At 25.1% G+C, this 11,020-nt stretch overlaps 1 protein-coding gene across 4 annotated transcripts; it reads right to left on the bottom strand.

Annotated features, from left to right (window-relative positions):
- Window positions 1–5,514: 5,514 nt before the first annotated feature.
- LOC109804162 (Nucleotide excision repair, TFIIH, subunit TTDA) lies at window positions 5,515–7,304 on the bottom strand. 4 transcript variants are annotated; one of them, XM_020365949.3, is made up of 3 exons: window positions 7,175–7,304; window positions 6,179–6,227; window positions 5,515–5,806 (listed from the first exon to the last, which is right to left on the bottom strand). In XM_020365949.3, exons 1-3 carry the CDS (start codon window positions 7,269–7,271, stop codon window positions 5,629–5,631), a joined length of 324 nt encoding a protein of 107 aa, XP_020221538.2. In that variant the 5' UTR covers window positions 7,272–7,304; the 3' UTR covers window positions 5,515–5,628. The 4 variants fall into 4 exon arrangements, with proteins under 4 accessions (XP_020221538.2, XP_020221537.1, XP_020221539.1 ...); XM_020365948.3 differs by lacking the exon at window positions 7,175–7,304 and adding an exon at window positions 7,007–7,161; XM_020365950.3 differs by lacking the exon at window positions 7,175–7,304 and adding an exon at window positions 6,742–6,845.
- Between the last annotated feature and the right edge of the window lie 3,716 nt (window positions 7,305–11,020).

Raw genomic sequence — 11,020 nt, 5'->3', positions numbered from 1 at the left:
TTTTATCTTACTAACTAGTATTAGACACATATAAATGTTTATTATTTATAACTAAAATTTATTATAAATTATATATACAAATAAATACTATGTTTGAATATATAAATTATATTTAGATTTGTATAAATAAATATTTTAAAGTATATAAGTTATATTTTAGATCTATGATAGATAATTTATATTATATCATAATATTATTTTTATTTATTAATAATTTATTTTAAAAATATTAAAATTTAATTCATAAATAACTATGATAAATAAAAATTAAAGTAGATAAAAAGTTAAAAATTTCTCTTACAAACTCTTTCATAAAAAAGAAAAACTCACAAAATTGCTTTCGTGCAAGAAAGAAACTTGTGTTTAATATATATGAGTTGATTTAATCCTAATATAATATAAGCGACTATTTATAAAAATAGAATTAATTGACATAAAATTGAAATCAAATTATTTATTTGTAAAAATAATAAAGTTTATAGATCAATTATAACAAAATTATGGTTCTCAATGTCTATTTATTAATAAGGCTAAGTTTAAAAATTAATTAAGATAAATTAAAATTTGTGGTGTCTATTTACAAAATAGATAAAATTATGAGAGCTAAAATACTTTTTTTTTTCTTCGTATTTTATATTGTTAGATATTTCGTATTCGTCTTTTGAGATTATGCTTGTTGGACCTTGCAAATATAACTTCATTTGAGTTTTACATGTGGGCATTTTACTTACTATCATAAGAAAAATAAAATTACAATACTATATTGCAAATCATTTTGACTAATGCTTAAAAATAACACGACTCCTACGACTTCACGATCAATTAACTAATTTCTATATAAAAGTGTGGTTCAATAATTTCTTGAATACTCTTTTACTTATATTGAGAGAAAAAAAAATTGTTTTATAAGATCACAAAGAAAAATAATTCCAACAATCTAATCGAATATGATTAATAAATAATTAATTCCTTTTAATTATATTTATAAAATTCAATTTCTATCCATATATATAAAAGAAAGAACTTTATTAAGAAACTTGAAACATATTTATACATTAAAAGAATAGTTTTTGAATATTATTTGGATAATATTTTTAGTGGTCACGAATATGATACGAGTGTATTATATCAAAAGTTGAATTTTAAAATTTAAATAATTCTAAAAAAACACTATATGTATAATAATTATTTATGTTTAATATGTCAATTAATAATATATTTTAAATTTACTTGTCAAAATTATTATAATTATATTTAAGATAAAATATTAAATTTGTTTTATAATAATGGATTTAAATGTAGAAGAAAAATGTCTTAGTAAAATTATTATAAGTAATTATTCATGGAAGAGTTAGATGTGGTAAATCATGTCATATAAAATGATAGTTTGACTTAATAAAATTATGACCCTTTTAATATACCTTACAATATTTTATATACCTTGACAATACTCTCGTATGAACACATTGACATAAGTGTTGTTTTCATCTTTGTAACTTTTTGTTTTAAACTTTTCTTATAATGCAGTGTTATTTTAAAGTCAAAGTTATCATTTTATATTAGAATATTGTTTGATTAATTAAATTAAAGTTTAGTTGAAGTTATTGATTCCACTAGATTTATCTAATAAAAGTAGGATATTTCTAACTGTGAGAGTACATATGAAATGGATGAATTGTCTAAATGATACATATCATATGATTTTATTTTGTGATTGAATTGTGGCAACTCAATGCTTAGACTTTTAAACAACTAGTGTAATAATTAATTATCCTTTTTTTAGTGTATAGATCTTGTATATCTCACATTAATTAAAGAATACAAGTTGCATGCTTAATATATATTGAAGTACTTAATCATTAGTTTCACATTTATGAAAATGAGTACCGTTTACATAAGTTTTAAGTGCATATATTTCTACACTTAAAAAATGTATCGGATCGTATGAATGTGCTTTATAAAAAAAGGGTACTGTTCATATTAGTATTTTGATGAACAATTGACGACAAGGCACAATTTGCCAAAATTTAAAAGTTTGGAGTGTAAACCATAAGAAAAATTATTAGGGGGCAACATTCCTCAGAAAAATGAAAGTTCAAGGATACAAAGTGCAACTAAGCCTCCGTCATATATGTTCCTTCATTAAATGTATCCACGTTAGACATGTCACGTCAATATTCTATTAATATTTTGATGAGCAACTGATAGAAAGACACAAATGGTCAAAATCTAAAAATTTAAGGACATAATTCTTGAGAGAAAAAAAACTTGAAGAAAAAATTCTTAAAAAGTTAGACTTTGGGAGCATAAAGTGTAATTAATTAAGCCTTTAAAAAACTACATGTATAAATGATAAATATAAATTAGAATGAAATTAAAGTTGAAGGTATTTATTTACAAAAGAAGTAAAGTTTTAATGATTAATTGAAATAAATTTAAAGTTTATAGTGCCTATTTACAAATAAAATAAAGTTTAAGGATTAATTATGATAAAATTAAAGTTTAGAATGTCTATTTGTAAAATGAATTATGTCACATCAACATTCCATATTTTGACAGACAATTGATGAGAGAATAAAATTACTAAAATTTAAAAATTTGGGGACATGATTCTTGAGGAAAAAAAAACTTGGGACAAAATTAGGCAAAAAGTTGAACTTTGGGAATACAAAGAACAATTAAGCCTTAAAAAAATTGTGTAAAAACGTTAAATGATAAGTATAAATTAGAATGAAATTAAAGTTAAAAATATTTATTTACAAAATAAATAAATTTAATGTATAATTAAAACAAAATTAAAGTTTATAATGTCTATTTACAAATAAGACAAAAATTAAAAATTAATTAAGATAAAATTAAAGTTTAGAATGTCTATTTATAAAATAAGTAAAATTTAGGATAGATAAATACTCTTTTTTCCGATAATAACAACAACAACAATAATAATAATAATAATAATAATAATAATAATAATAATAATAATAATAATAATAATAATAATTAACCACCAATATATAATGAACCACATTCTCCCATTTCTTTCACTTGCTTTCTTCAACTTGTTTCACAAGAATTTACGGAACAAGCTTAGTCACAAGAAGTTTCAAATGGAATTTGTACCTGTCTGAGGGCACACTCCTGTTCTTCCTGGTGAAAGGGGACCGAATAAGAGCTCCAACGATGTCTTCAAAAGGGGGGGGAGGTACCTGCAAAAGGTACTCCGACGCTCAAGTCAGTATATGCGTGAGTATCTAGGTTAAAAATGAACAGTGACATACCTTGTTACGTGTGACCTATTTATAGCATCTGACATGGGCCTGAGCGTGATGGGCCCTATCAGATGTTTACCAAATTAGGTAATACGGTACTAATTGGTCGTTTAGGCTTTAATCATGTACTTACCTTTCTTGACTGTGATTACTTGTTATGACTCGCCTAACCCTTCGGCAAGAGGCCGAGCCGTCTAATCAATACTAGTCGGAGCGGCAAATGACCGAACCGTCCAGTCCGTACACGGCAGCCTGTATACTTCCGGTATGTTCTATGTCGGCACGGCACCTGACCGAGCCGACTCGATGAATGATGATGGTCCATATTTGCATTAACCAGACTGATGTCGGTTCTCGGCCTCATGCCGAGCCGATGTTGATGATGATGCTTGTACGTGGCTATGCATGGGTGTCTGACGAAATGGCACGTGTTGGTCAACGTGACCGATAGGGACCTTCCGGTACAGAATTTTGTCCCTTGTTCACTAGTGTCACTCATACCGATACTAATGAGTAATGGCCAAATTCTCTCTGAGGCTTCTCAATTCTCAGGTCTTAGGGTTCTTGCAATTGGTCATGACCCCACGGTTATTGAATTCATTAAGCAAATATGTAGTCCACTCCAATATCAAGGTTACATACATCATATTTAATTGTTCACTATTTCTTGGACAAAGATTTAATCTTTTTTTTTTTTTTTGTTAATGATATAGTTTCAATGTTGTGTGCAGTTGTCACATGCACTAAATCTCCATTTGCTTTGAATCTTGCGATGGAAAGAAAAGGTTGCACTGATGTGATACTCATGGAGCTTCACATGCTAAATATGGATGGCCATGAATTCCTTCAGCATGTCAAGAAGGAAATTTCTGTTATTAGTGTGTAATTAAACTTGTTCTGTAATCTTTAGTGTATAAGTTTTGAACTTGATTTACTTATCAAGTGCAATGTGATTATTGGATTAAGACTTTGCATGTGATTCAGTTAAAAAACATGCGAACACATGCTGCTAGGAACGCCTTTAGTGCATGCAAGAATCTTGGCAGATTGAAAGATACTGATAGGAAAAAGGAAAAAAAAAAAAAAAAAAGGAGAATGATAATTCTGAATTTGGTTCTTCTACTTTTACCATTCTCCCTATTTTCATTTCCAAGCACTATCTTCCAATCTGTCGAGATTCTTGTTGGTGAATCGGAGCATTCTTATCATCCCTGCAACACGTGAAATACAAATTCCTTGGTGGTTTTCTGATTCTTGTACAAGGCATAATCTGATTCTTTTAATCATTTTTGGCTGTGGCAAAGAAAATTCTTGAAGTGATGGATATCCCTATTTGACATGAGAGAATATTGCTTGTCATTTGAAGGTTAGTTCTTGTTTCTGTGTGCATTTGATTTTCCATAATTGGAATTGGTTATGAGGCAGATACATATTTTTACAACTTAACCCAATGAAAAATTAATTAACATTATTTCCATTTGTGACTGCAATATTGATTGGCAGAAATATAGGCATTATATGAAAAGTACATCAAATGAAGTAACAGAGCAACAAAGCAACCCTTAACCCTGCTCTACCATGAGAGGAACATTCTACCCCAAGTATACTATCCAAGAGTGATTTGTAATGCTCTGCACGATCCATAGATTGGTTTGTGTATTTCAAATATACGAGTAGATTTGGTTTGGTTAAGAAAACCTTCTGTTAATGCATAATAAAAGTTTGCTATTAGTATCTAAATAATGTCTCTATTTTGTTCCCCGTATATGAAAATGTGCAAGTATCATCCTTATTTCGATAAACAAGAATTTGTTTTTAGATTAAAAGTAAATTATTTATAAGAACAAGCATCACATAAACTCCTTAAAGTAAACTAATTATAAAAACTAGCATCACATAAAACTCTTTAAGATGTGTTTGAGTAAACAAAATAATTAATACTTGTTAATAAATTTTAAGAAAATATTCTGATAAAAAATTTTATGACGAGGGATGAGTGAGTTCCATTTGAAATTAGAATTATGTTTATTTTGAGTATTTTAGAGTAAGCTGTCTGGTCTTATGTTGATCTTACGGTGCTTGGATGTATTGTCCTTTTGCGTTTTGAGACCCTCTGTAACTGCCGCTAGGCTATCCTTTGGCTTGGACTTTAATCAAAATGTATTGAGACACGAAAATAAATTGGGCAATATTAAATCTAATGTAGTTGAGAACAAAGAGAGTTGGGAGGGAGAACAACTGAGCATTATTTTCAGAGAGGGGAACCAATTAATAACTAATAATATTTCATTTGTTCCTGCCAACTGGGAGAACTTTGGATACAAAAAAGGATCTTAAAGAAAGAAGCCACTAATCAACATCAATTAGGCTTGACATATGTGTTGTCTTCTCTAAACTTGGCGATTTGACTTCGTATCATTTGCTCAACATGAGGTTGGACAAACATGTGGGTATTATCCAAGATATGTATTATGAACTTATCAGATGCAGGCATTGAAGCATTCATATTGATGATATATTGTGCCATAGGTATGTCACTGCACAAGGAAATATTGCTAGTTATTCTTTTATGCATATAACAGAAGGAATACAGATCCGAAAGTAAAAACTAATTTAAAGTAAATCAAGACTACTGCTTGAAGTTTGATGCCATTAGTGACTGTTTGTGTGTCGAAAAGAGAAATATAGACAACTGTGAAACAAAACATAGGACAAAAAGTTTTCTAGGCCTAACAGTTACTTTAGAGGTTCCAACAATTGCAGATAAAATTGCTAGCTTTAAAGCTTTGTAAAAAGAGAAATTGAATATTTGGCTTATTGCAGTCTTCAATTATGCCATTTTCAAACAATATAGTACATGGGGAAAAATTTCAAATAGGAATGCAGGAAGAAAGAAAATTGCAAGTTACCAGGAAATAAAAACTCCTTTCGTGGCATTGACCATGATGTATAACCTTCCTGAAATGAAAGCAAGACAAGTTACAATAGACACCATACCATTTAATCATTCATTATCACAATAGATACTGAATACTAAGCCCGAAACATGGTTTAACGAAACTCAAATCCTTCCCTTATGATTCTCTCACAACACAATTCATGGTTATCAAATCAGAAGGTTTATTTTTCTTTCTTTTTGTCTTTCACAAGTTGATTCAACTACTGAGCTTATAAATTCCTTTAATCCAACTGACACTTCAAATCAAGTCAAAGAAGTTATATGAACTGTCTAACTTAACATATCAACTACGAAACAAGATGCACATGTCATGTGATCTTAAATGAAAAGAATGGAAAAAGGCTGATGCAAAAGCTTAGATATCATCACACAAACTTCATTACCTCACCAATTTCTCAGTATAAAAGATTTTGACAAGCATAAATACTAGTGATTCTACTAGATAGATGTATCAGACAATGAAGTTTACATCGCAGAAAAGCAAAAAGAAGCTTAAGGGTAACAGATCAGAACCCGATCAACAAAAGGTTCACTCGGTGAGTTAATGAAGTTTACATTGCAGAAGATCAAAAAGTAGCTTGCGTGGAATGAAAAATTGCCTTCTCAAAACACAAACCCTAAAACAGAAGAGTCATATCATGGTGGGGGAAGTGAACGAACTAAATTACATATAAATTCTCAAAAGCAACTGACATGAATTCAGTAAACATCAATGTACAAGCCGCATCGTGTATGGTCTGAGAATAAATAGAATGAAAAGAAATCGCACTGAATAAACCTTTATCACAACAATACATAGACCCATATGCAGTCAGTATAGATGATAAACGATGAAGAAAAGAAGATACAATATGAGCACAAGGGTTTCCACCCCTTTGCAAGGGAATATAAAAATACTATCGAAAGAGGAAAGAAGATCCATCGGAACAAAGAGTAAAGTGCTCACCACCACCGATGATTGATTTCGTCGTCGTGGAGAAGGACCAATACCACACCAAATGAGCCACACTATCACATTCAAAGTAATTATCATTTTTTCTCATTTTTTAACTTTTCAATTCCTTCAGATTTGGATATATTTTTTTTTAATTTTAAATTTTAGTTTTGAAATTTTTAAAAAATATTATTTTAATTCTTAAAATGTGTATTTTTAACTTTAAAATATATTTTTTTAATTATGATAGGGATTATATGAAGTATTTATTATCGAAAATTTTGATTTATACTAATTTTTGTTAGAGATCATCTATATATATATAAGATAATTTTTTTTTTCTTAAAAATATCAATAGTTATTGTTTTTTTTTTCAAATATTTTTAACTAATATGCCAAATAAAATTTGTTAATGAATTTATTGTACAAAATTATTCTACTAATGTTCTTATTAAAAAAATATTAAATTAATTAATATTACTGTTTCAATTTATCTTAAGTTATGTTATTAATGGTTTATGAGATTAAAATAACATTTTTTAATTATAGGATTAAAAATATAAATTTTTAATTTGAAAGAATGAAATGATAATTTTTATATTTTGGAATCTAAAAACACATACTTTAAATTTGAAAAATTAATATATATATATATATATATATATATATATATATATATTCCAAATATAGAGGTTTAAAAACATAATTGAATTTCTTTTATACAATCAAATGACTTGTACTTATAATCAATGTTATAAAAATTAAATCAGTCAAATTGATCTAAGAAATGACTTAATGGTTTAAAAGTTAATTTGAAAAGGTTATTTATGAAAATGGTTAAACCATCCTATATTAAAAGAAATTAAAAAATAATATAATTAACATAATTTAAAATATTTTATAAATTAAAAATATAACTATTGACCTATTAAATGATAAATATCATGTGTTCAAATTTAAAATTTTAAATCACAAATCATAATAATACAATTTTGCATTTTAAATTTAAAAATACTATCATTATATAGTACTCAATATCTAAAATAATAATTAAATTAAAATTCATAATCATAAAGTTCATTGATATCAAATGCATGCTAATAAAGTTTATAAACAATTAACTAAAGTCAACATCACAACAATATAAATAAATTCAAAAATTAAAATATAAAAAATATCAACATTTAAAATTTATGTCTAAGTTTCAACTTTTCAAAACACTAACTTTTCCAAAGTGTTTTAACTTTTAGAATTTGTTTGGATTTCTTTTATAAAAAAAGTTTTTTTATACCGGACTGCTACAACAATTAATATCATTGACAAAATTAATATAATTTTTCCTTCAAATGGTTCATTTTTCATTATATTAAAATAAAATTATTGAAATAAAGATGAATTTATTAAATGTTTTATTCTATCAATTCAATATAAATTATATAAAAAAAAGGTTTATAAATATAAATAATAGCAAAAAAATTTCTTATATAACATACAATATTTTTACAGCAAAATAATCAGATTCTCTCCATTAACAGATTTTGGAAAACCATGAATAAGCCACTGAGGATGTCATGCTTATGTTCATATGAAACAATATCATTACAATCCTCAATCACATGCCATGAAAGGTTTAGAGATAGACAAAGTGAGCGATGATTCATCTGACATGTGTATGCTTCGAGGTTTTATATTGTCCTTCTGCAAATCATATTCTCAAAAATATTTTAATTGGAATGTTATTTTTAGGTATGTTTAGTTATTTTTAATATTTTTGAAATATTTTTTAAAATTTAAGATAATCTAAATAAAAAATAATTAGAAGAAAAAATTACAAAAATGTGTTAAAATGTAACATTCAATATTTTAATGAAAATATAAAATTCTCATACTGAAAGACATATTTGAGAATGAATAATATTTAAAAAAAATTTAAAACTTATAATAAACATGATAATATTGGATGTGACGATACTTAACCCTTGTATTTGGGTTTATGCTTTAATAAGATATGTCATCAAAACTTAATTAAGATTTGTGACTCATTTAATTATGTTTGAAGATAGTTGTTATTTCTATGGTATTAGTTTCAATTGATTTTTAGTTGATTTTCTTTTATTTAAATGTGATACTTTATATGTTTGACATTTGGTATTTATTTATAATAAAATTTTATATTAAATTTTTTATTGTATATAATTACATGTAAGGTAGAAAATATCATAATTGTTACTTATATTATTTAACAATTTTAATTAAATATGATTAATATTTAGTGTGATTAATTTTTGATCGTTATATTTTAAAATAAGTAGTATCAATTATATATATATATATAATTTATAAATATAAAAAAAAATATTTTATTTTGATATAATCATTACTTATTAAATAATAAATTATTCATTTGATGAAAAAAATATAAGCAATATTTACGATTTTCATAATGAAATTCACATATTATGAGATAAGAGCATTTAAATGAGAATAAATATAAGATAAAATTAGTGAAATATTTAAAATAAAATATAATTTTAATTTATACATAAAAAATAATCTTGATTGTAAATTTAAAACCAAAAATATTTTATGATTTTTTTATTAAAAATAATTAAACCAAATATATATTTAAAATTTAAAAATAAAAAAATAAAAAAATAAAAAAATATTTTATTTTTTGAAACCAAACACATCCTTACATTTTCATCTTCATATGTGGAAGAATCAATTTTTTATCTGTGAAATAAAGTCTCCTATAAATTGGAGGAGTCCCTCCAACAAATGAGTTATCCTCCATCCACCCACCGTGCCTTATCAATGTATAAATTATTTGAGAATAAACTGATGTGAAGATTCCATCATAAACATGTAAAATGTATGTATTAAAAAATTAATTTATAAATTAAATTTTTATATTTTAAAATAAGTTATCCAATAATAAAAATTATCTAATATAACGATATAGATTATTTAACATAAATTTATAAATTTAAAATATAATTTATACATTAAAAATATTTATTTATATAAAATATAAATATAATTTATATATTTAAATACAATATTTTTTATATATAATTTATTACAATTGTTTAGATATCTTTAATAATCATTTAATCTGCACCTGCGTTTACTAAAATAATGATAAAAATACTAGTTGTATTATATTCCTAAGGTGACATTAAGTTACTTAAACGTTTCGTGTGATATTGATCCCAAGAAAAGTTACTTAGCGTTAAAAGGTTCTTGGAATTTCATTTTTTTTTACTTAAACCATACTTAACCTTTATAGTTTTCAATTCTAATATAAATAGTATTTTATCCTGTTAGGATATATTTTTATATTATATAACTAAAACTTAAAATAAATAAATATTTTGAATATATTAAAGTTTTTAATAATTAAACTAATAAATATTTAACTTAAATATGTTTTTAATCATCCTAAAATCAGTGAGTTTAAATTTTCATCTCTATAAAAAAAATATTTATTTTTCATCTTTTTATAATTTGTAAAATGATATTGATAATTGATAATTTAATTTTTAAATATTTAAAATTTCCAAAGAAATTTTTAAAAGTCCGAAGAAATATTTGTAAATTAAATTTTAAAAAACAACATTGGTAATTTATTTTTAAAATATTAAAATTTAATTATAAGTAAGTATGAAAAAGATAAATTAAAAAAATCCTAAAAACGTCCGAAGAAAATCTCTTAAAACAAAGCATTTCTGAAAAATATCTATTTTCATCCATATATAAAGAATGGTCGAGAAAATATGGTCATAATAATCTTAAATTGGTTTTTATACATTAATATCCGTACATTTTTCTTTAACTTTAATCCAAATTAAATCTAAT

This window comes from Cajanus cajan, chromosome 2 (assembly GCF_000230855.2).
Source record: "Cajanus cajan strain Asha chromosome 2, NIPB_CcT2T_4, whole genome shotgun sequence".
NCBI lineage: Eukaryota > Viridiplantae > Streptophyta > Magnoliopsida > Fabales > Fabaceae > Cajanus > Cajanus cajan.
Note: the sequence above shows the minus strand (reverse complement) of the source record. Positions and strands in the feature narration are given on the sequence as shown.

Bases quoted from the DNA above. Each gene is read 5' to 3' on its own strand.
- LOC109804162 (XM_020365949.3), bottom strand. From the start codon at position 7,271: ATGAGAAAAAATGATAATTACTTTGAATGTGATAGTGTGGCTCATTTG. The intron at 6,228-7,174 runs GTGAGCACTTTA...CTTTCATTTCAG, and splicing joins GAAATCAATCATCGGTGGTG to GAAGGTTATACATCATGGTC. The intron at 5,807-6,178 runs GTAACTTGCAAT...TTCCTTGTGCAG, and splicing joins AAAGGAGTTTTTATTTCCTG to TGACATACCTATGGCACAAT.